The following is a 26826-nucleotide window of genomic DNA, read 5'->3' on the forward strand; positions in this document are numbered from 1 at the left end:
AGGCAAGCCCTTCCTGTCTAAGGTATTAAGATGAGTTTTGTAGGGCTGCTCGATTATGGCAAAAATTGGTCAATATTGAAATCACGATTATTTAACATGATTTTCGGTGGGTGATGTGATCAAAGTCTTATTTCATGATGCAAGTCATTTTAAATGTCAGTGAAATCAATACTTCAGCAAAAATGAATACTAAAAAATCAAGTGTATGTTTTAGGTTGATGCATATAGCAGAGAATAGACTGGGCACACGACTGTTACTTATGTGACTTGCTTGACATTAAAAAGAGTTATTAAATGCAATAACTTGCGAAAAACAACTCTGTGCTGTCTCGCGCTGTCTGCTGTCTGACAAACACACCGAAACGTGCGCACAAGCCTTGATGAGTATTCATGTAAACACAGTCGCTTATGCTTTAAGGGAAAGATATCAGTTGGGGAAAGAAATAGATTTTACACACTTAAAGCAATATCGTATCGCATATCGAATATCGCATTATTTAACAAGGATATCGCATATCGTTTTTCTTCAATATCGCACAGCCGTACATCATACTGTCACACACAAGTTTCAAACACGCTTTCTCAAATGTCTACATTGACATTCACTTAAGACATAACCGACTGTGTTTACTAGGATACCTACCAAAACTGAATTTCGACATATTTGTGTGTACTAGGCTTTTTGACCGTTTAGGCTCGTATTGTATACTTCGCTTATGAGCATTCCGCCCCATAGAGAACATCGTCTCTTTTGCAGCTTAATGCGCTTTTAACAACACTGTTTAATATCAATCACATCTGCAGTTTAGCAACAGTAGACTGCATTCGGCTGATTTGGATGATAAGTTTAGTTTAGGGAGGAACCAAAGCGCGCCGCTGTGAAGGAAATTATGGTGCACTGGATGGAATACGGCAGCGGCACAATAATCGCTTTACCCCGATTACCCTTTTTTTATAATCGTTGGAAGCCGAAATCGAAATCAAAATACGATTAATTGCACAGCCCTAGCATTTTGGTCGATCTGATCACAAGTGTATGACGAGTGTAAACGCTCATGTGGTTAAATGTTTTCAAAAAGCCTACTGACTTTAAGGGATGGTTCACCCAAAAATGAAAATTAGCCCATGATTTACTCACCCTCAAGCCATCCTAGATGTATATGACATTCTTCTTTCAGACGAATACAATCAGAGTTATATAAAAAAAACCTCCTGGCTCTTCCAAGCTTTATAATGGCAGTGAATGGCAGCCCAAAATTTGAAGTCCAAAAAAGTGCATCCATCCATTATAAAAGTAAACCATATGACTCCAGGGGGTTAATTAAGACCTTCTGAAGCGAATCGATGGGTTTGTTCAAGAAAAATATCCATATTTAAAACTTTAGAAAGTAAAATGTCTAGCTTCCTGTGGACCGCCTTCCGTATTCAACTTACGCAGAAAGTGTAACCTCTCGCAGTTCAAAATGCTTACACTGCGTCCGACGTCATAAGCCGTGTTTCCACCGCAGGAATTTTCCCCAGGAACTAGAAACTTTGGGGTGGTACTCGGTGTGTTTCGACCGCAGGAACTGGGGTCTAAATAAAGTTCCGGGTAAAGATCCCCCCCTCAAAAAGTCCCTGCTCACGAGGTAGTACTTTTTCAAAGTTCAGGAACTTTCCGGGGTGGGACTGGGCGCTGAACATGTTGATTGGTTGAGCTCACGCAGCATTTTATTTCAACCTAAAAGTCGATTGCAGTGCGGTGCAGAAAGAGTTGTTTGCTATTCGAATCAACAATGGAGTTTAAAAAATGCGGCCGCTGGACCCACGACGAGGTTCAGGCTTTATTAAGTGTATCTGCGGAGGACGAAATCTAGTGGGCTCAGTCCTACGTCACCGAACTTCTCGGTACTTTAGACCGCGATGGAAATGCAGACAACAACAGGTCTGGGGGAAAAAGAGTTCCTGGGAAAAAGTTCCTGGGACAAATTGTTCCGGGTAATTTTGGTGGAAACGGGGCTGTAGTTACACCAGTTGCGCTTTTTCTGTAAGCTAAATACAGAAGGTGGTCTGGCGGAAGCTAGATATTTTCCTTTATAACGTGTTAAATATGGATATTTTTCTTACACAAACCCATCACTCCATTTCAGAAGGCCTTTATTAACCCCCGGAGCCGTATGGAGCACTTTTATAATGGATGGATGCACAGGACATTTTTTTTATATAACTCCAATTGTATTCGTCTGAAAGAAGAATGTCATATACACCTAGGTTGGCTTGAGTAAATCATGGGGTAACTTTAATTTTTGGGTGAACTATCCCTTTAATGCGTAAACATTACGAGAAGTGTGCTAGCCAGATGTGATACTTTGACGGCTGGAGACCCAAGTTTGGTTTTAAAGTGAAAAACGTACCATGCACAATGTTCTGTCACCATGATTTCTAACACACGCTCCACGTTCGGTGTGGTCTCGCGGCTGTCATGGCAGAAACGAAAGCTGATGCTCTCTGTATGTTTTGCCACCACCTCCGGGCGTGTTCATATGTAATTTGCGTGAGCTTATTTTGTGCATTAGATCGAAAGATCTGATAAAACCCCATACATTTACCCTCCCATGCTCATAGACCCTCCCCTCGAACGAATCAGGACAGAAGTGATTAAAAGTGGAAAAAGAGACAATATTAAAATACCAGGTGTAAACGTGTATGTCTCCCTTGTCTACTTGTGATCCGATCGGCTGAAACGCATCTTAATACCAGGTGTAAACAGGGCCTAAGTGGGCGGTTCCTTGCCAAAATAAACTACTGTGTGGGTTACATGCTGATAGAAGTGTGGTTATGTAAAATTAGTCTTTGCCTGCAGTCATCTGTCAGGAAGTTATCAGCCTTTTCTGTCTGCAAATTAAGTTTACATATTTTCAAATTTGTATTATTATCTTTGTAAGTATTTCCTTTCACTTTTGTTGTTTTATTAGCTGTAAAGTTATGTAGCGTTATTTTGGCTATTGTTGTCATGCCAATAAATCACACTGGAAAGAGCAAGAGTATCATGTGTACACATACAACATATTTAGACTTTTTTTATTATAAATAAGCATATACTGTACATATGCACACAGGAGTGTTACGCGAGTCAGCTCATAGTAGGACTTTCTGTCTGGCTTTGACTAAACTCCACTCTCTCATAGAGCAAAACAGACCTGATTTGAGATTTACACATCCCACAGGTAATGACTGGCCTTCTGAAGAACAAACCGTTACAAATAAATTACCTTTCGGAGCAGTGTTTGTTAGACTGAGCATCCTAATTCATGGAAATGGCTTTCCTCCCACCTGCCTCTGGGTGCTTTCAGCGGTTTGAAGCCAAATGAGTTCTGTGTCATGTATCATCTGCTGTTTTCCACTGCTTCGTTTTTATGAGAAGATGTGGTATTCCAGTACACACAACGCAACCTGGAGAGAAATGCAATACGTTTAAGAATGAGAAATGAGAGATCAGGGCAGATTTCAGAGAGCGGAGCTGACATACTGTATAGTTATCAGCAGCTTAATAGACAAAAATCACCTGAAAACACAGTGAATATAGTCCCTTATCATTTATGTTAAATAATTATAAAAGAACGTGAAATGTGCTCTTTGTATTCATGTTGGTTTCAAATGGTTTTGAAAAACGTATATAGCTTTTTAAGAAAGGTTTGCATTTAATGACGTCATGTGGTGTAACTGTCAAGTAAAAAGTAATAACATATTAGATGACATGAGTTTACATATCTTAATCACTATTCTCAAAAAAGTTATAGTATATCTGTAAAAATACATAAATAATTACATTTTGGGAGAATTGTTACCGTGTGTGTGTGTGTGCGTGTGCGTGGGCGGTGCTGTGCGTGCGTGCGTGCGTGCGCTGCGTGCGTGCGTGCGTGTGTGTGTGTGTGTGTGTGTGTGTGTGTTAAATTCATCAATCAGGGCCCAAAAAAATGAGCATTATTTATTGACCCACAGGTCAAAAATGTAAATGATTGTTCTTTGATTATCTTCCCCTCTGCTAAAGCTTTTTAAATCTAATTTACATATACTGTATGTTTGGATTAAAAAAACTGAAACTGAAATGTCCTGAATAAACTGGTCTTTTCAGCAGGATGTGCTGCTGTCGATTAAATAAGCATGAATGAATCGATGAGTACTTCACATGGAAATGAAGGCACAATATAGAATAAAAAAGAACAGAACTGAACATGATCTGCATCATGTTTACATGCACACTCATACGCATATGCTGCTCCCGTAGCGTGCAGCTTCCAGCCGCGACCACAGAGTAAACAAATCAGATGCTAAACTCATCTGATCCCAAACAGTCACGGGAGCCCGTCTGAGCGCCGCTCTCGATGGAGGAGTGTGCTGGAGATTAAAAAAAAAAAACCTTACATCGTCAAACAGAGCTGCCCGCAATCATCCAGAGAACCAGCCCATTCCTCCCCTCAGTGTGCACAGATAAAGTTTTCAACAGATGACAAGTTGCCCTGGGAAGAGGCACAGCTGTGAAGCCGGAGGGGGATTTGCATGTTTACTGTGTGTGTGTGTGTGTGTGTGTGTGTGTGTATTCGCTGCATGCTGTTAGAGAGCATGTGTGTTCTCCACTCGAGAGTAAGTTAACATGATGGCTTCCCCTTGCTCTTTAGGAGAGAGAGATGGGGACAGAAATAGACTCATCACTTGCTTGACGGTCTTAAATACACATTCAAATGTGGTGCGGGTTTCCCAGCAATCATATACTCGAAGGTTTTACGATGCTGGATATGATTAATGTGTTGGCCATGTCCTCATGCCAGACCCTGAGAGAGCCTGTTTGTGAGCAAGGCCACAGAAAAAGATTCAGTTTTTAAAATATGCACATATATAACATTTACAGAACCCATGATTGTACCAAAATAATAATAATAATAATAATAATAATATTTATTTTATTAAAATGTAAATCAAATATAGTAATATTAAATTAAAATAAATATTATTATTTCATTATGTAAATCAAATTTTATTCAAATAAAATATTTATTTGGATACATCACACATTTTACATATTAATTATTATTTGTTTTTAATTAAATTATACAGCCGGTGATTTTAAATATTTACTTTTTAGGTTTAGATTTTAAAAATGTGCACATGTATAACGATTACAGAACCTATGAAATTGCATGATGCACCAAAATAAATTATTTATTTTATTACAAAAAAAACATACATAAATAAATGAATAAATATACAATCTCTCTCTCTCTCTCTCTCTCTCTCTCTCATCTCTCTCACTCTCCTCTCTCTCTCATCTCTCTCTCATCTCTCTCATCTCTCTCTCTCTCTCTCTCTCTCTCACTCTCTCTCTCTCTCGTCTCTCTCTCTCTCTCTCTCTCTCGTCTCTCTTCTCTCTCTCTCTCTCTCTCTCTCTCTCTATTTATTCCTTTTCTTTTTTTGATGTATGTGCTTGAAACAGAATGTTGGGCCATACTTTTTAATTTCATATGTAAAATGTGTTATGTGCCAAAATAATTATTTTTTAGATAAAATAAATATATAAAATATTTATTTGGACATATCACATACTTTACATATGTATTATTATTTGTTTTTAATTAAATTATAATAAATTGTAATGTCTTGAACTTCCAGTTTCAATAGCAAATATGTCAAAAAATACAAATATAAAATGCCAAAATAAATATTTTATTTTAAATAATTATTTCATTACATCAAATATTTACATATTGTATTTCGTATTTAATTTTTGAATCATCTAGATTTTTTTGTGTTGTTGACATATTTCTTCCTATACACTATTACATAATTACATCATTATCTGATCCTGCTTTATTTGCATATACAAATACACCAAGCTGCATAGAAATAGAAAAGTGTCCTTTTCTTTCGTCAAGAACAGTCACAAAACTGATCTCAGAATAGTGACATAAAAAGAGGAAATGGAGGTGGAAACATTTTTCTGGTGGTCAGTTTAAACTTGCTTCATGTACAGTACAGTAAGAGCAGCTTGTCTTTCCACACTGTCGGCATGTCTAGACATGTTCAGATACTGGACACATACAACCACCAGCAAGCATTTAACACTGTTCAGAAAGTTTCTTTAACAATTAAATGTCCATTAATGACCCTCTGACCTTTTCTCATGAAAGACAAGCAGAGAAAAGAAAGTCTGGTTTATTTCTAGGCTGTTTCGGGGTCTCCAAAGACAAGCATATTTTCCTTTGAAACACGCACAGACACAAAAGCGCATGTGAAAAGTTTATACAGTTTTTCCCCCAGCTCAATACTGTCTTTATCTTGTCTGAGAGTTGTGGTGTATTTCTCAAACAATACGGCTCTGTTTTCATCGTGTGACTGTAAGATTTCTGGTTGTCGAGAGGTTTGCAGAACCTTCCACATGTTTTCTGTGAAGATTTTGCCTGTAAACATGCGCTGAACAGTGGGAACAGAGCCATGCATTTGGCACTCACGCCCACCAATCAAGCATAATCCACAGTTTATTTCAGTCACCCATCCAAACAACAAATCCTGCCTATGCCTCTTGCTTGAAATAGTGATTTCCCGTATTTTAGCTGGGAATTATATATATATAATTATATATATATTATATAGTATATATATAATATATATATATATATATATATATATATATATATTATATATATATAATTATATATATATATATTATATAACTATATATATATATATATATATATATATATATATATTATATTATATATAATATATATATATATAATGTATATATATATTATATAATGTATATGTATATGTATATATATAATTTTATGTATTTTATATATTTTTATGCTCACCAAGTCTGCATTTATTTGATTAAAAAATACAGTAAAATAGTAATATTATGAAATATTGTTACAATTTTAAAGAACTTTGTTTTTGTTGGGTTTTTTTCTATTTGAATTGATTCAAAAATAAATTTTATTTTTATATTTTAAATATATTTATATTTAAAAAATATATATTGTATTCTGAATATCAGCAGCCATTCTTTTAGTGATAAATTATTAATGATAGTTCTTTTTTATTATCAATTTAGAAAATACAACCGTTTCATATTTTTTTGTGGAAAACTATTTTATTTTTCAAGATTCTTTGATGAATAGAATATTCCAAAGAACAGCATTTATTTGAAATATTTTTTGACATTATAAATGTCAATTTAATGGGTCCTTGTTGAATAAAAGTATTATTATTATTATTTTTATCATACTTACCTAAAACTTATGAATGGTCATAAATATGAAGCGGCACAACTGTTTTTAACATTAATAATAATAATAATAAAAGATTATTGAGCATCAAATCATCATATAAGAATAATTTCTGGAGAATCATGTGACATTGAAGACTGGAGTAATTCAGCTTTGATATCACAGGAATAAATTACATTTTAAAATATATTAAGAAATATTGTAACAATATTACAGTTTTTACTATATTTTGATCAAATAAATACCGCCTTGGTGAACATAAGAGTCTTATTTCAGAAACATTTAATAAATCTGAATTATTCCTTCGTTTTGAGCAGTAGTGTATATAACGAAGGATGAAACTGCACCTGAATTATTTTCATATGTCTCACTGTGACTCTGAGTGATCGGACGGACCAATAACATGATGTGTGCTTGGTGTCTGAAGTGTAATCACATGGAGAAGGGCGCTTAGTCACAGAGGTCACAGTAACTTCTCACTCTTTCTGTTTCCATTTCCTCCCATCATCTCACAGACTCCTTTTCTCTTCTCCCGACACGTGCCCTTTAGCTCAAAGGCTTTCTATTCTCGTCCCCTCTGGTCATGTGAGTGCGGGGGGTCAGGGGCTTGTGGTCAGGTTTACAGGGGCCGCAATGAGCTCGCTGCTGACCCCCATACACAGCAGATGGCCTCGGACTGCGCATGCTGGGATAGGGTAGGGCCGACTCGCTGTTCTGGAAAGACCCTCACAGTGGAAGTAGATATCACACACACACACACTTCTCGTGTCCACCTCCTTGAGTCAGAAGAGGAAGCTACACACACTGAGAGTGATTGTCCCTACTTTCAGGCGGTGTAGTCTGTTGGATTGAGTTTCAGAACATTAACTTCATGACTTCAGCACAAGAAGAGTGCCATAGACGTGTGTGGGGGATCCTACAGGTAGAGTCTGATGTGTGTTTTTAGTGTGTATGGGACAGTTTGTAATATGAAAGTGTGCTGAATTTTTGTTCTTTTGGACATTTATGGTGTAAATGTATAATGTAATGACATTATGTACTTGTTAAGTTGTAAATCGTCACCGACTGGCAGAAACCTTGTATCTCCAAATCCAAATATCAACTTGACAACTCAATGTTTAATTGTTCTAAAAATACAGTGCTTTTTTTATTTTCTGGAAAAGTAGCAGTCTTAATGTCTGGTCACATTTACCATTGCTTGGTGAAAGTTTGTAAGCGAAATCCTGCATTTGGAATCGGCGCAATCTGGAATTTCGCATAAGGCCGAAAGATTTCCCCACACATATTTTCCTTTCAGGTTGAAGTTTTTTCATGTGAATTCGCAGTGTTGACCAACAGGAAGCTGTGTGGTTTAAAAGTGACCTTTTGGCAGTCGCTAAAATTTTCACAGAAATTTTGTTAATACCTTTACAATGATTAAATGTGTAAGACCATGTAAGTGCCTTAAATGGTATTCTGCTATTGGTTAAACGGTTTGAGCGAAACCCAGTCAGGACAAGTAGTGTTTTTTCCTCAGTTTCACTGTGTACACAAACACTACTGCTGTTCTGATGGCTTATTCTCATTTGCACGTCTGTTTACATTTTGACGTCAAGATTGGACAAAAACTCAGTGATTTTAAAATATTAATTTTCTTATGTTATGGGTATTTTATGAGCTGCTAGGTTGATAGTTATCATAAACAAATCCTAAATGAATTAAGGAAACCTTAAGCGCGATGTGATTACATCTAAATTAACTTGTTTTATTTGTCAAAGAAGTTTAATATTGAGGAATTTATTAGCATTATTTATTAAAATGAACCTAAATAGATTGGGTGACGCTACGGACACCAAAGATGAAAATTCTGTCATTATTTATTCACCCTAATGTCGTTCCAAACCTGTACGACTTTCTTTCTCCTGTGGAACATTTTGGGAAATGTTTTTGTCCATACAGTGGAAGTCAATGGTAACCAAAACTATTTAGTTACTAATATTATTTCAAATATGTTCCACAGAAAAAAAATAACATCATACACATTTGGAACGACATGAAGGTGAGTAAATGATGACAGAATTTACATTTTTTTGGGTGAACTATCCCTCCCTTAGCCCCGTTTTAAGGGTCAATCTGGTATAGAAATACCACATTACAGTGTGCTATTGTGTGCCCTATTTGAGTGGGTTGTTGTTATAGTGGCCTCTGTGTCATCAATCCCAGAATACATTTGGGTTCATAGAATCAGTGTCAGTGATGACATCATACATCATAGAGGAGAAAATGTACTTCTCTTAGACTTTAAATGACTCCTTTCCAGTATGTGAAGAAAAGCTTAAAAATCTGACCAAAATGATGGACTGCATTAAAGACAGCAGCAGGTGCACACTTCAGGTTTTGACCGTTTGTCTTGAAGTGAACAGGTGCTTTGTCATGTTTGTAGATGTTTCTCTGAACCGTGTAATTCCTGAAACAGTGTAACATCTCAGACTGTGCTCTAAAGCAATCTCAGTGCTGGATAATATCTGTTTCCTGTTTGTTCTGCGTGCAGTTGGGCATCTATAGCAGAGGATCATGTTCATCTCAAGCCTTAGATCCTTTGTTGTAACTCTTGGTGAGAAAAGACTAGAGCAGTGCAGGACAGGCAAAGAGCCAGATTCCCTATCTTACCCACGATTCCATGCTCTTGTCTCTGGGCCGTGTGCCTGGTCGCCTCTAAATGACAGTTCTGGCTCTGAAAGCCCATTCGACCTCACATTCAGGGAAGTGGTTTCACTACAGTTTCCAAAAACGGACTGTGGGAAAAACGTGCATGTATGTATGTTTGTCTGAATGTGACGAAGTGACGAATCCCGCAAGATGAGTGATTGATGCGGCAGGGTTACCATGTGCATGAGTGTGTGTTGAGTTTGAACCATGGTAAGTCATTGTGAGTTGAAGGTTTCCTGGCTCACACCTGCACACTCCTGTTCTTCAAGTATGCGGGCAGGCTGGAGCTCTCCTCAGCTGTTAGACTGAAGAGTCACACAGAATCATGTTCTTATTTTGTGCTGTCTTCTCTATTGTCTAAATAGGACTTCCTCATATGAACTGCGATGTAAAGGGATAGTCTACTCTCAAATGAAAATACTGTCATGTTATGTATGCATGACTGTTATGAAGAAGACTATAAATAACGCATGAGTTGTGTTGCAATTTAGTTGTTTTGGGAGCTTGACAGCTTCAGTTCCCAACCACTTTCAACGTATAGAATATATATATATATATATTCTAAAATGAGCTGAAAACCTACTACCATTCAAAAGTTTGGGGTCAATAAGATTTTTAAAAAATGTTTTTGAAACATTGTTTTATGAGCACTAAAGCTTATTTGCTTTGGTGAACATGGGCTTAAATGCTTATTTTATCAAAAATTTAGTAAAAACTAGCCTAGAAATGTAGACGCACCCTAGCGGTAGCAAATCTAATTTGCAGACAGGGTCGTCTAGCAACTCTCCGTTGACTTGCGAGCTGGAAAAACCAAACTCTGGTCAGGCCAATCACATCGTGTATAGAGTTGGTGGGAGGGCTTAACATAATGACGGCAGAGTTGCGGCGGTTCCGCGTGTTACTCGTAAACAAAGAAGCTGGCGAACAGTGGTCTTTCCAATCGGCTTTGGCCACGACTCTGGAAGACTTGGAGTTAAGCTTTTCTTTGAGAAAAGAACAAAGAACTGCACTGAAGTCATTCTTAAGAAAGGAAGATGTGTTCGGAGTTTTGCCGACCGGATATGGCGAAAGTTTAATCTATCAACTAGCTCCGCTTCACCTTCTTCGTTGCTCTGGTTGGTTGTAGCGTTATCCTATTGCGTGCAGAGGGAATTTGAAAGACAACTGTTTATCCCACCCCTCGGATTGAGCCCTGCCAATGGTGTGTTCCCAGACCCAACATCTTGATGTGGGTCTGGCTTGTCAGGCTAAGTAAAAACAGTATTATTGCGAAATATAATTACAATTTTCTATTGTAATATATTTTAAAATTGAATTTATTCCAATGATGTAAAAGCTGAATTTTCAGTATCATTACTCCAGTCTTCAGTGTCACGTGATTCTTCAGAAATCATTCTAATATGATGATTTGATGCTCGAGAAATATTGTTTTCATTATAGATGAATAGAAAGTGCCAAAGAACTTCAAGTACCGAATCTTATAATTTTTTTTTTTTCATTGTAAATGAACTGTAAACAAAAACAGTTGCTTGATTTTCTTTTACTGAAACTATACCTTTTCCATTTCACTATATTACACCCGTATCCTGACCACATTACCCATGTGTCGTCTCTCTAGGTCTGACTGGGTGGAGATCGTGGAGCCGCGCTCGAGGGAGCGCATGTATGTCAACCTGCTGACTGGCGAGTGCGGTTGGGAACCGGCGCCCGGCGCCCCTGTCCGTCAGTCGGACGGCAACCAGTGGTGGGAGCTTTTCGACGGCAATAACAATCGGTTCTACTACTACAACTGTACGAGCCAGCAGACGGTCTGGCACAGGCCTCAAAACTGCGACATAGTGCCTCTAGCGCAACTCCAAGCCATGAAGAGGAGCTCTGAGGCCGAGATGAGAGGTCAAGGGAGGATCCCTAGAGGACCGGCGGATGGCAAGCGGACTCCCCTGCCTGGACTGCTTTCATCCACACTGGTTTCATCCTCCTCACTGGAGCAGGAGAGTGGGAGGGAGACGCCATCATCCAAGAGCAAAGGGGACAGTTTGGAGAGAATGAACCAGGGAAATAGGTGAGGATGTCTGGAGCACTTAAACTTGGACTTCTCATGGTGGCAATTAAAGGGATAGTTCATCCCAGAAACAATTCTGTCATTCATTCACCCTCATGTCGTTCCAAACCTGTATGACTTTCCTTCATCTGTGCTGGATCCTTCTGATTTCCATTGTATGGACATTGTATTTCTTTGTTCTGCAGGAGAAAGTCATACAGGTTTGGAATGACGTCAAACCCTTGAGCTCACACATTTTCGTGGCTGTGTTTAATGGGATTTCTTATTGCCAGGAATGGTGTTTTAATCAGTCTCATGAGGTTATAGTGTGTTTTCAGATTAACCTCTTTGTTGGGACACAATCTCAGCATCTTGACTCATCATGGTCTGGTTGGCACATTAGTTCTGCACAGGCTGGTGTTCTTGCTCCTGGCACTTTCACACTAGAGCTTTTGGTGTGGACCTGAGTCCATTTCACACTCTTTGGGTGGTTCATTTGGTTGTTGTGGAATCTGTTTTCAGAGCACCAGAAAAAGGCGCGAGTCCTCTTGAAAACGTAAGCCCCAAGTATACTTCAGTTTTGATGTACTAATACTTGGCGTATACGTACAGCCAAATACACAGCCTTTTCAAAGTATACTCTTTATAACGTGCGAAAACACAGACGCTGTGCACTTAAAAAGTTTCATCCTTTTTCGCGGTCTGCTGTATTTATGTCCAGAACTTATCTGGACACTTAACTGCCTTTGCACTCATTTAGACTAGAGTTGCAAGTATCTCACTCAAGAGCTTGCTGACGCAACCGTCTATTGTAGCTTCCTTAAGACCAGCTACTCATTCAGGCAACCCACTGACTAGTCTCATTTGAAAATAAGTACCTTTGCACATCTCTAGTTCTGCCCTACAAGAAGAACTCTTTCTATCACCTGCCCTCCCTCTCTCACTGATACACACCGTTATAGAAGCTGTTGTGCCTATATTTGGCTGGAAGGATCTGAAGCCAAGTTTGTGTGTGTATGTTTAACAAGGGAGCGTTTGATAATTAAAAAGAGACCAGTGTTTGACACTTAAACGCATACCTTGTGTCTATTGACCCAGGACATTCACTACCATCCTCCATTTTGTAAAGTTAGACATCAACCTTCTTAGTATTCCTCAATCTAGTCATTATAAACAATATAACAAGAAAAAAATACAATTATAAAAGAATGTCTGTTTTCTAATAAAAGTTTTTTCCAACAAAACTATATTGGGTCGCTAGCGACCCGAAGTATGTAATAGTGTACTTTTTTTTTTTTTTTTCTGCACAACAATAATTGAATCTCTGATGTCTCAATAAGCACAATTCACCTTTATTTGTAAAGGTGGCAATGTATGATACACTATGATGAAGTGACGTTTCACTCATAGTTACCGCAGGCAGAAAACAAAAGAATAGGAAGAATCATTAGCAAAACTTAAAATGGCTGGGCGAAAAACTGTGAGAATATATGTTTGAGATGGTGAATATGAGGCAGATGCTGAATGTACTGAAATGAGCTCTGACGAGGACAGAGATGATGGGATAAAGCAACTGCTCAAACTGAACCCTTCCAATTTCAAAAAGTTAACAAATATGCTTTATTTTATTCTTCTGTAATCGTTATTAAAATATCAGGAGAGTTTTATACTATTGCAGCAGTTAGACATCCATTTGTGTTAGATATAGATCCGGGTCACTAAAGACCCGAATATGTCATAATGATTGGCAAAACATTCATGCATTTAACGGTTAAAAAAAGTAATAAAAGTTTTTTTCACACACTACAGCCTCTCTTTTAGTTTATAATGTTAAGTCATTTCCTCAGAAAGGTTTTCTTCACTTTGTTGCCCCATCAAAATTGACCATAGAAGAAGAAAAGGTTTATGCCAATGAGTTCCCCTTGTGGCCACTCTAAGAATGCAGCGTTCAAGGATTGCATTATGAATTCCTGAACCATTTCTGAACCTAGTAGAGCACAGAATTGTTTTTGGATAGCTACAAGCATTTGCATTCACATAGTTGTGTAAATAATCAGCATTTTTGTTTCATTGGAAACCAAGAGCCTCACTGTGGGACTTAATGCTGGAAAAGGTCTCACCTGGTCTAACACACATATGATGTCATACTTTGTCTTTCTGGGTCAGCCTTTGCCTTTTTGTGGGTAAAAATAACATGCAGGGTCTGTTCTCCTAATATTTTCTTCATTTGGGAATCTTGAAGCTGTTTTGGCACAGATACACTGTTCAGTTGGGAGAGCGCCAGCTACTGAGAACAGAGAGAGAGAGAGAGAGAGAGAGAGAGAGAGAGAGAGAGAGAGAGAGAGAGAGAGAGAGAAGGTGCCTAGCAGACTCCTCTAACAAAATCAGCCTTAAATGGTCACACACTTTTCCTTGTTAACACACACCCGTAACACACCCTGGAATGCGCTTTCTCTGCTGCCCTTAAACTGCGGTGTTAATACCTGTTTGTTAATTGTATTGCTTCTTGGGTGGGACACACACACACACACACACACACTCCTACCCTTTTATACTTCAGACCTATTGGTTTTTCAGCAGCTGGTTTTAGAACACACCGTTGTTGTTTTTTTTAGGTTAACTACACAATTCTCTCCTAGGGTTGTTATTGTTAACTAAAACTAAAATTATTAAAAATAACTTGAAATAGAGCTGAAATTGAAATGCAATATAAAATAATGAAAAACTAAAACTAATTTAGTCAGGAATAGTATTTTAGCCTTTAGGTAAATATGATTATTTTTATTTCTGATGCATATGCTGTGATTATTCTATCACTATTTTAATACATTTTCTATGTAAAACACTTTGAATTACCATTATGTATGAAATGTGCTGTATAAATAAACTTGCCTTGCCTAAAACATAAAAAAACATAAATGAAAATTAGATAAATTAAGTCAGTTTAATTTGACGTACTAAAATTACTAAAACTAAAATAAATTAAAGGTGAACTATGTAGGATTTTTGCAGTAAAATATCCAGAAACCACTAGGCCAGTGTTATATATTTTGTTCATTTGAGTACTTAGAATATCCCAAATGTTTTCAACTATTTGTAAATCGTGAGAAAATTGCTATTTTAACCAAGGAACCGGGACGTGTGAGCTATGCGTGTGAGGGAGTCGCCTGTCGATTGCGTCATATCTGCGTTCCCCTCGGTTTCCGGTTTTATTCAGTGAAACACTTTACTCTCACTGCAGTGTGAACAAGTGTCATAGCAGCCGCCGAGCGAACGTCATAACTTCCTTTTCAACACACTCCGATATATCTAATACGATAAACAGAGTTGCGTTACCTCACTCATGACTGGAAAAGAGGAAGTGGCGCCGGCAACCGTGTCATAATAAAAGTCCCGCCAGCGACTATGCCATAATAACAGTCCCGCTCTTCAATCGCTCCTGCGGCCTTGCTCAGCTCCACAACACTCTGTCCTGCTCTGCTTCAGACTACAGTCATGTTAATAATCGCATCCATGAACATGATTTCTGCCCGAGTCCTATCCTGACTCTTTTCCACCGGCTGTGAGCTGAAGACCACATGTCCCAAGATTCTGCGCTCAAACGTGGCGTCATCAAACTACACCTTTGTTTTGAACAGGCGACCTCTAGTGGACGGAAAAGTTACATAGTGTAGCTTTAAAGCAAAATAGTAATATTTTAAGAAAACACAAGCACATAACAAAAAAATAAAAAAAATAAAAAAAAAAGCTTAAATACTATAATGGTATATTAAAGGGTTCATGAATTGAGAAATCAACTTTCCCTTGAGCTTTTGATATATAAAAGGTCATGGTAATATAAGAATATCCTGTACGTTTTAGAGCTGAAAACTTCCTTGTTAGTCAAAGAAAAGCTATTATAGACACCAGGCCCAGCAAACAATCGATCTCAAAATGTGCCTGGCTATGACGTGATAGTGTAGAGAAGCACCGCCTCAACAGAAGAAGAACAACGCCTGATTCTGTAGCCCCGCCCACCGACTCGTGCCACTAACATGACACAGGCCTACATGGAGCTAAACCGGATAGAATTTCTAAACATACCGCATGAGCTTCATTCAGATTCCAATATTATGAATGCATGGATGAACTTCATTCCAGTTCACGTGGGGAAGACATTGCGAGTCTGTTCCTTCATTTCACCGGAGTCGTTTGTAAACAAGAGACTGGATATGCAGACAGGATGACTACATGAATGAATGAAGCAACACACTAATGTGAGTAAAAAATGTTTTTATATGTGATAGTATTGCATTGTTACAGATCGTTTGATCTAGATCTATTGATTGTGTACGTGTCTAACAGAACATTAGCACGCTGTCAAAGGCTGGAGAATCCTTTATTTGTGGTTTTGTTGGTTCATTGCGATTCGGGATCAGACTCGAACATGTATGGGCTTGGGCTCGCAAAGCCCAACGTCCCAGGGCTATGTGTTTTCCAGACGGGCTACCAAAACGTAAGCCCGGCCTGCCGACGGGCTATCTTAAATAGTGAAATAACATTCCTTTCTTGATGTGCGTTGTTCAATCTCTTGACTTGATATTTGAAGGAAAAATAAAATCGCGGAAGTTTTGATCATGCAGTCTGCAACGTACTTAGCGTGTGTGTGTATTTGTGTGTTGCACGGTTTGCGCTTATATCCACCGATCGGGTAGCCTGGTTTTACCAGACTCTCGTACATTTCATTTGTACATAGAGTCTGGCCACTCTCCATTGACAAGCGTTTACTTCCTTGAAGGCGGGTTCTCTGTTGAAGTTTAAAACTATTGGATCTGCCAAGAGTCACTCTGGATCTGCCTAACCAATCACTAACGTTTGGTCGTGAAGTATGTCACGCGCCGTTCGCCTTTGATTCTCACGTTAACTGAGCACACCACCTCAGTATCAGTGATAAAACCTCGTGCATTCGGATTGTTATTTATTCACGGTGGAGGAGAGTTTTGTGATCGGAACGCGCTGCTCTCGTGGTTCATATATCGTGCAATCATAACATGATTGTATGCTGTCAATAAAATGTCATATGCTTAGTATGATAAGAATAAATGCTGCCTTGAATAACAGCCCAATTCAAATGTTTACGTGCTTTTCTTTTATTTTTTGAGCGGTGGTGAAATATTTTGCTCTTGTAAACACGTGCCAGTATTTAAAGAAATACAAGTCTAGAAATGCAAATTACAGCTCACGCAACCGTACAGTGCTCTGAGAGGGTCTATAAAGGATATAAACAGTGAGTTTTGAAGTGATATATTCTTGAAAACTCAGAGATGTGGATTCGGAGAGCAATTACATTACCACACGACCTTGGTGTTTGTCAAAAGTCGATAATTCAGCCTGGGTTTTTCTCGCGGGTGGTGGGAGACGGACGGCTTCAGCAACTCCTTCACCACTAACGGAGCGAGCTGGAAAAGACTTTTCCCGGACCACAACATCAGCAGTACAGCAGTGATTGTTCTTGCTCCGTGTAACGGGAGTTCGTTTGTTCAGGGAAGAAGGAGGCGGGAACCGGCGAACGTTTAACAACTTTTAATCAAATAATAAACACAAAATGAAAGTAAAAGCGGCAGCCCCTCACGGACGACTGCCGCGCACAAACATAACAAAACCCAACTTAAAATCCAGGCCTAGTCCTCTCTCGTCCTTATATGCCTCCGTGCTCCCTCATGAGAGGACTCAAGACCGGTGTGTCTCAATCACGCACACCGCTCTCGCTCGCTCGTCCACCTCGCCACACTCTTAACTTCTGGACATTCGTCAGCGCTGCCACACACTCGCATCTTTCACCGCCGCCATTACTGAACTACAACTCAAACTAGCGCATGACATCAACGTCATCGCTCTCAGCCACTCCCTCTGTTCGCTGATTGGACCGGTAAAAAATTGTTCGGGGGAAAACCTAAGCATACACCGCAGTCCCAGACGTAGTACTGAAGGAAAATGAAAATTGAGCGGAAGTACGTAGGAGGGCGGAGCCAGGCTACCGATCGGGTGGGCCAAATAGTAAAAAAATAACATTCCAATTAATTGCAGGTGGATGAGAGATAAATCATTGTGTTTGTTTGATAAAGACATTTTGCGAGAACTGAGGGACGAATCATTCCGGTTGCCGTTTCTCCACACGCTTTCAAAACAATTCCTTGTGTACTCACGGGGGAGCCGAAGCTCATTAAATATGCAAAACTGTTATCCAATCCTAGCCGTGGGCATTCCAAGTCTTCAGTGCGGCAAGCCCATAAAAACCGAGTGTTTCTTAAGAGAGGCTCAAAACCAGGGTAGAAAATAGCCTATTACTTATTCATTATGATGTTTCTGAATGTAAAAACCACACAAACTTCATAAGTTCACCTCAGACAACAGTATACATAAAAAAAATAAAAAAAAGCCAGTTCATGACACCTTTAATAATACTAAAATAACACTATTTTCATTTCTCAAACATCTATTTCTTGCATGTTTCTTGAATGCATCTCGTCATTTCTTTTTTTTTGTTTTGGAGTTGTGTCAGGTTTATTATTGCTAACTAAAACTATCACCATCAAAATAATTTGCTTCTCATAAAATAAACATGAACTAATGAACTAATATATATATAATATATACACACACATTTGTTTTAGCTAGTTGCCAAGGCAAAATGTCTCATTTTTATTTAGTATAATTTGATGTACTAAAATAGCAAACTACAACTAAAACATATGTAGATGAATTTAAAAAAAAAAAATGACAAAACACAACAAAATTACTAAAACTGAAAATGTAAAAGTAAAAACTAATTCAAAATATTGATAAAGAAGCAATAGTCAAGTCAATCTCATTGATGGTAAAGCTGAGTTGTGTGTGCACACGCTAGTTCTCAGGAAAGCAAATTAGCAGCTCACACTCAATTAAAAGTAGGGCAAGTGTTCCAGCCTGTACATATTTTTGGCGTGTGTGTGTGGTGCAGCTAGAGGACGTCCAGCACAAGCTGCCGTCAGAAGGAGAGTAGCCCAGTAACACGGAGCTGTTTTTGGGTACAGTACTACAGTCACACCGCAAGTCCCTGAGGTCATGGAGGAAACCTGGTTCTCTATACTTATACATGTGTTGCATGTCCTGTGGATGTCAGAGAGGGTAAGATGCCGCCTCTTTAAGGGTTCTTGGGCTGTGTTTCAAAACCTGGTGAACTGCCTGCTTGGATAGCACCCGTTGGGCATCTTTAGGCACGTTCTGAATGTTGAAATGTTTCGATTTAATTTGAAACACACATGATATCCAAAATGCTGTCTAGGTAGGCAGCTGATTTGGTCTTTAAACATAGCCTTTGGAATTACAATAAGTCAGAGTTATGGAAATTTGCTTTTTAGGAGAAGCTGCTAGTCCAACCGTCTGACTGTATGAGCTGGAATATGGGGGTTGAGGCGTGTGTGCAAACTGTGCATGTGATTATCCTTCTCCTAATGGGGCATTGGCATTGTGAGGGCTCTTCCCCCTCGCCTTTAACATATGGGCCATCTCTCTGGCTTATAGTCAATGTGTGCGAGTTGATTTTTTGCCAGAGATGGACAAAGAGCACTCGTTTTGGCTCCGTACACGCACTGCAAATATGTATTAGTGCTCCAGTTTTTGTGACTTTTGTGTAATTTTGTTGTTCGTAAATATGACTGGTTGCTTTCCTGTAATGCTATAGGTTCTGTGTTGTCCTTACATTTTATATGTCATAGTTGATCACTAGCTTGTGATGTTTTGAATGCTGATCCCCACCATGCTTCTTAACTAGCTTAACCAGCAGGACTTGTTTGAGTTAGCTTGCTGGTAAACAGCTGGCCGTTCTGATTTACTAGCTTGAGCCCGCCTAACTAGACACTTTTTTGGGCATCATTCACTAAGTTTTGAGAAACAGCGAGCTATCATGTGTTTGCATGTTCCAATTAAGATTTGACAGGAATTTGCTGTGGTAATTCTCAAATATTGCAGGGATATATTAGTCAGTCAGTCAGTCACACAAATCACATAAAAAGACAAGTAACACCATCACCCTCACACCTCACGATGCCAGTATTTAAAATTCTAATGGCAGTTGGCACAACTTACATTTCATACACCTTTTTCCTTGCTTGAGGTTGCCTAAAACGTCTTTTTGATGGTAAAAGCTGAAGTGGGATGAAAGGGATGAAAACAATCTTCAATTTGCAGCAGTTTTGTGTTGTTTTGCAGTGAAAACCTACAAAAAATGATCATTCGTAATTTCATATGGTTTATGTAATTACTATTATTTATGTATTTAGTAACTTTTTGTGTGCGTGTTTACTGAAATCAATCGTGGAGTCCCGATGCCCAATTGCTCCACATGGCCGTCCAATCCCTGCCCATTTTATGATGGAATACACTGCAATGAGTGATCAAGTTGTTTGGGCTTAGAAAGAATTATGGATTTTGATTAGCTAATATTAAAATAAGGCAAAAATGCAAGCTGCTGCCAATAATGTGACAGTCGAATTTGCGTTGATTCTTGCAATTTGTGTGTAGTGTTGAGTGTTAGAGAATAGTCTCAGGATGGGTTCCTGTGACTCAACTATGTGCTAAAGACAAACGGAATTATGGGTGTCTTCATCTATATGTCCTTTTCACTCCCTCCTTTGTTCCTTCTTTCCCTCTTGCTCGTTTACCTTTTCTTTTCTTGCTGTGAGGTTTCTCTGGTAAAGAGGATTGAGGTGGGCAGCAGTAATCTGTCTCATACATTCTTGCATTATGTCCTCCTGTAGAAGACAGAAATCCCTTCAGATTAGAGCTGAGAACAAAGGGCGGGCTTAAACCCTCATCCTCCTTTACCAGCCACATCCCAGCAGAGAAAGACACGCACCCGAGGACACTGAGACGAGAGGATCTCATTGGATTAAAAGAAGAGAACCAGAATCAGGCTTTGATGACGGTAAATCTGTGCTTAAAGGAATAGTTAAGCCAAAAATAAACAATTATGAAAAATCATTTACTCATCATCATAGGTTTGAACGTGTTAGCTGTTGTTGTTTTTTCTGTCGAACACAAAATGGAAATGTTTGACGAATTTTCATGCAGCTGTTTTCCATACAGTAACCAGAGGCTGTCAAGCTCCAATAAGGAGCAAAAGCATCATAGAAGTATCATAAAAGCAGTGATGTTATTGTTAACTAAACCTATTTAAAAAGTAATTTTTGTTTGTTTAAATAAAGCATACTCGTGAGTTGGGCTGCACGAGTAATCGGAATTAAAAAACCACACGCGATTTGGCAAAGGCTGTGATTATTTTATGCGCAGCTTTTCAGTGAAGCACTGCTCCATCTGAAAGCCACAGGGCGCTCTCGAGCAGAAACTCCAGAAGTACCATAACGTATCCCAATGGGCATCATACTATCGCTGTAGCTTGTGAAGATTGAAACGCTTTGATTGATTAAACATGACTAATAAACACACGACTGCGACAATATATGCTTTATTCGAGTTCTTCAAGCCTTCTTGGGTATTTTCATGATATGCAGATTTAAAACAGACAATTAAACGGTATGTTATACAGTACACCACCGTACGTGCTTTCATATCATTACACAGTAATGAATTTGTTGACTAGAGGCTGCATTAGTGGAGGACAGCAGCGTGTTTGCCGTCGAGGCTGAGAGGATGCTAACATTAGTAGTACCTCAAGCAGTTAAAACAATGTCACAAAAATACGCAAGTCTGACCCAAATGTTTCATGTCATGCATTAGTTTATTTCCAGCTGGTAGTTTTTATACAATCGCTATGCTGCAAAGTTGCATAATTTAAGTTAGTGGAATGACAAAGCGAACTGTATCGTCATGCAGCCGACAGAAACAGAAACGCATCCGATTTCAGTTCTTTTTTTATAGACACGGTAATACATACAGTGGCAAGAAAGTATGTGAACCACTTGCAGAATCTGTGAATAATTTTAACTAAATAAGAGAGATAATATAAAATGCATGTTATTTTTTTTATTTAGTGCTTTCCTGAATAAGATGTTTTACATAAAAATGTTTACATATAGTCCACAAGACAAAAAATAGCTGAATTTATTCAAATAACCTTATTGAGGGGACTTATTGAATTTGAAGATCAAGGTAAATTGTACTCAATTTGTCTTCTGGGAAACATGTATGTATCTTCTGTTTTTTTCTGAAGGGCAGCACTAAATGAAAAAAAAAGATATTTAAACAAAACAAGAAACATTTGGACATCTTCATCCTGCTCAAAAGTTTTCACCCCTCACCCCCCCCCCCCCCCCCCCCCCCCAGCTCTTAATGCGTTGCGTTTCCTTCTGGAGCATCAGTGAATGTTTCAACCTTTTTTAGTAGTTGTGTTTGAGTCCCTCAATCGTCCTCAGTGTGAAAAGATGGATCTCAAAATCATACAGTCCCTGCTGGAGAGGGTTCAAATATGCAAAAGATGCTGGAAAACTGAAGAATTTGCAGGAGCTGGAGGATTTTTCTGAAGAACGTTGGCCAGTTTAACTGCTCAGGACAAACAAGAGACTCATGAACAACCATCACAAAACAAAACAACAGCCGTGGATCATCAGGGAACAACACACAGTATTGAGAATCAAGGGTTCATAAACTTTTGAACAGGGTTATTTGAATAAATTCTGCTATTTTTTGTCTTGTGGACTATATGTAAACATTTTTTATGTAAAATATCTTATTCAGGACAGCACTAAATAAAAAATAACATGCATTTTGTATGATCTCTCTTATTTAGTTAAAATTATTCCCATTTTCACAGATTCTGCAAGCAGTTCACATACTTTTTCTTGCCACTGTATTTTGACATTTTGATTAGATAATCATCAAATGTTCTAAAATAGAAGCAAGTAAAATGTGAGAGTCCATTTGTAACAAACTATGCTTAATAAAAGTATTATTCATTGTTCATTTTAACCTTTACCAATACATTTTTACATTTTAAAGTTGTATATCTTAACATTAGTTAATGCATTATAAACTAACATAAATCATCAAGGTACAATTAATATATGAATATTTTTTTTATATTTAAAAAGAACAGTACATTTTTATGGTCCAGTACTGTTGTTAAATTTTCTTAACAAAGTTCAGCACTTTTGTATGTGTTATGTTTGTTTCCATTCAGTACCCATTTAAAAAAAACAAAAAAAAACTATTGGTTAATTAATCGGTTATCGACCAACCTAATTATTGGGTTACACTTTATTTTAAGTTGTCATTGTTACAGTGTGATTATATATTTAAGTACTGAGTAATATTAATTAACATGTACTTAGTTACTATAGGGTTAGGGTAGGATTATGGTTTGGATGAGGGTTAGTTGCATGTAATTATTCATAATTTACTTTTATTACTATGGTAAGTACATGTAAAATATGTAACAAGGACACTGTAAAAAAAATGTTTACCAATTATTGTTATTGGTTAAATCCACGATTGGTCAACCTCTACTGGTAACATTGTCAGTATTCGAAATATCGGCCAGTCCTACTTCAGAAAAATGTAGTACACAAGTCATATGCATATGAAATTTTACTTTTATAGCACTTTTACCAGTTGCATCAATAGTTCTTCATAATTACAGCAAATAACATAACAGCATATTGGTTTGGAACGGCATGATGATGAACAGTTTTCATGAGTAGCAAGAGGGTCTGTGTCTGTCTGTTTTCTTTGAATGCGTTTGTAGTGTGCGGTACGTGATGTTTGAAGAACAGCATGACATGTAGTTTAATCAGTGGAGATCATCTCATGACAGACCACCTCATGAGGTTTTTTGTTATTGTTTTTATTTCTATCTCTGGATCTATCATCCTGCATTCGGATGCTTTAATTGGATGTGTCTTTTTAGATCTCTTGCATTATCTTTTCCTCTGTGGGGGCGACGTTATATCTGACATGCAGATATTTCAGTGGCGCATGGTCTTTTTAGACAAAAGAAAGACCCCTACAAAGTAAATTGTATACTTTCACATGTGCCTACACGTGCCTGCAACTTTTCGTGAGTGCCGCTTGCTAAGCTGGTGTCACTGTCACTAGTGCTCCTACTTGCAGGTTGGGATTTGAACAAATTAGGCCGCATTTACACTGCAGGCCTTGATGCCCAATTCCGATTTGTTGACTATTTTGATGACCAGCTTCTTCTTTTAAACGTGACCCATATCCGATATCTGCATTTACACTACACACTTGGCAAAACAACTCAAGGTTGATGGACTGACCCAGAAAAGGAAGCTCAACCCAACTCAACCGTGCGGTTTGCAATGGATGCAGACGAAATGATAATACAAGCTTTTAGTTTCCGCACCATCTTTAAAGGACAGAAAAATATTGGGTTGAGCTTCGTGCTCTATTGCACTATTGAAAAGAGTCTTGTGATCGCGGTTGGTGTCCACCTGAGTTGACGTCATTCTGAGTGCGTTTACATAATAATGCATAGGTATTGCGAATAAACTTTACCTCATGTAAATGCAATACTTTGATCAAACTAATGCGATTTAAGCTCATAATCGTAGTAACCATATTCGCATTAAACTATGTGGCGTACGCCGATTGTAATCACAATAAACAGGCATGTTCTACACGGATGCCGTGTGTTGTTCACACAACTTCATTTATGAACTCCCTGACATTATTCTGAAGTTTTGCAATGTTCATCACGGCGCCAAATAATATCCAATGACCATAAAAATGTATTTTGAATTTGATGTGAGTAGAAAGTAAAAGGTTCTATATGGCACCAAAAATGGTTCTTGGCTCGTAATCATAGGGGAACCTTTTTTAGTGCTATATAGCACCAATTTTGGTGCTTCAGTGGTTCTTCAGCGGTTCTTCAGAATACACCTTAGTTACACCTTTACACCTTAGTCAAAGAACCGATGAAGCACCAAAATTGGTGCTATATAGCACTAAAAAAGGTTCCCCTATGATTACGAGCCAAGAACCATTTTTGGTGCCATATAGAACCTTTTTTTTTATAGTGTATGCCTATCTGAGTGTGGTATAACCACATACTTATTAGCAAATAATCAGAATAGAAAAAATTGCATGTAAACACCTTTACTATAATTAAGACCTTACTCTGATTATTCAAAATAATCTCATTGGCACACATGTGAATGTAGTCAATGACGACTCAATGAGGAATATCCCATATGTTTGCTTACATGGGGACACAAAAGCTTGTATCCAATTCATATCAGATTTATTTCCACAAATGAATGAGGCCTGAAACCAATCTGAGAATATCAGAATCCATGTTCTTTTTTCGTGTTTACACGTTCGTGGGTCAAATCCAGTCTATGCCACATGGGAGGGAAAAAATTGGGTGTTTAGAAATTGGGTCACCTGAAACATGTGATGTAAATGCAGCCTTAGGGACATATATGTTTAGTGTTGTCAAAAATATAAATATTTCGATACGCATCGATTGTTATTTATTGTTTGCAATTTGTTTATTTGTTCACATTTTATTAGCGATTGTTTTCCTAATTTTTTTTTATAGTAAATTTAATTCAATGATTCAAATAAACCCTCCCTGTGCTGTGTGTAAGCTATTGCAATAAAATTATCTAAATTATAAAACAAATTCTGAGATTTTCCAATGGTATCGAATATCAATATTTTTAATGGTATCGTATTGAAGTTAGAAATTCCAGTATCATGACAACACTAGTATAGAGTGGCCAGTTATCATAAAGACACCGGTGGTCTCTTTTGGTCTCATTATATATTTATATATAATAAATTGAGTTAAGTATTAAGGTGTTATTGATCATTATAATAATACTTTTATTATTAATTTTAATTATTAATAGTGAAATAATATTGTGTCTTATATTATTGTGGTTGTCTGCTGCATATTGTGCAAAAGATTAGTTTTACCATGGTAAAATTGCTTATTGTATATATAAGGCTATTTTGAGCTGTCTTCTTTCAGACTAGTGGAAAGGAAATAACCAAAGTACACATTTAAGATTTTATTTTATTACAATTTATCTATATGTATCTGTAGATGTCAATTAAAATACATATATTTAAAGGTCATTTGATCAAAATGTCTGAAATCTCCACTTTAGCAGCACATACATAAACCAAACTTTACAGGTTTTTTCCTATATGTATTCTAGTTTTTACAGAGGGTTAGATTATATAATTAGATGAAATAAATTATATAATTTGCCTGAATTATATACAATTTTATTTCTAAATAATTCTTAATATGTCCAAAATGAAACCTGGCTTTATCCAAAGTTCAGATTTCTGTCATGAAAATGTTCAAATGATTGCATATTTAATTAGAAAATGTCTCTTTTGCATATTTAAACAACACTTCAGAAAATTGTAATAAATAATAATTGTCTACTGGAGAAAGTATGGTGATTATGTATTAGTTAACATAATCACCTGTGGCGTCTTGCCTTAATATAATTTGTAGCACCAGTATTAGCACACACATAATTACACCTAGTATGCTGCCTAGCCATTGATTTTCAAAAAACATGTCTTAAAATATCACCAGATCTGAACAGCACCATACCAGAAACAGCAGAGCAAAGTTTTGACCAAGCCCAGTCTGGCATGTTGCTACACACACACACACACACACACACACACACACACACACACACACACACACACACACACACACACACTCTCAGACACACAGTATTCAGAGAGGTATTCATATGCTTCCTGACCCAGAGGAGGAGCCTTCCACCCCATGAACACAGAAACGCTCTGTTCAGGTTCAAAACCAGCTTCACCAAATGCATAGCAGACTTTAAGGTGGGTTGACTGGAA

The 26826-nt window shown here is 37.8% G+C and overlaps 1 protein-coding gene across 2 annotated transcripts in view; it reads left to right on the forward strand.

Moving 5' to 3' along the window:
* Positions 1-26826, forward strand: part of arhgap46b (Rho GTPase activating protein 46b) — a 92602-nt gene that overhangs the window by 24826 nt on the left and 40950 nt on the right. Inside the window, exons 1-2 of one of the 2 annotated variants that reach the window (XM_079801876.1) lie at positions 8056-8187; positions 11572-12015. In XM_079801876.1, the coding sequence (XP_079658002.1) occupies positions 11615-12015 (401 nt within the window). In that variant the 5' untranslated portion in view covers positions 8056-8187; positions 11572-11614. Of the gene's footprint in view, positions 1-8055; positions 8188-11571; positions 12016-26826 lie in introns of those variants that run through there. The other variant, XM_079801875.1, reaches the window with a different exon arrangement.

The sequence above is a fragment of the Gobio gobio genome (assembly GCF_949357685.1).
Source record: "Gobio gobio genome assembly, chromosome: 21".
NCBI lineage: Eukaryota > Metazoa > Chordata > Actinopteri > Cypriniformes > Gobionidae > Gobio > Gobio gobio.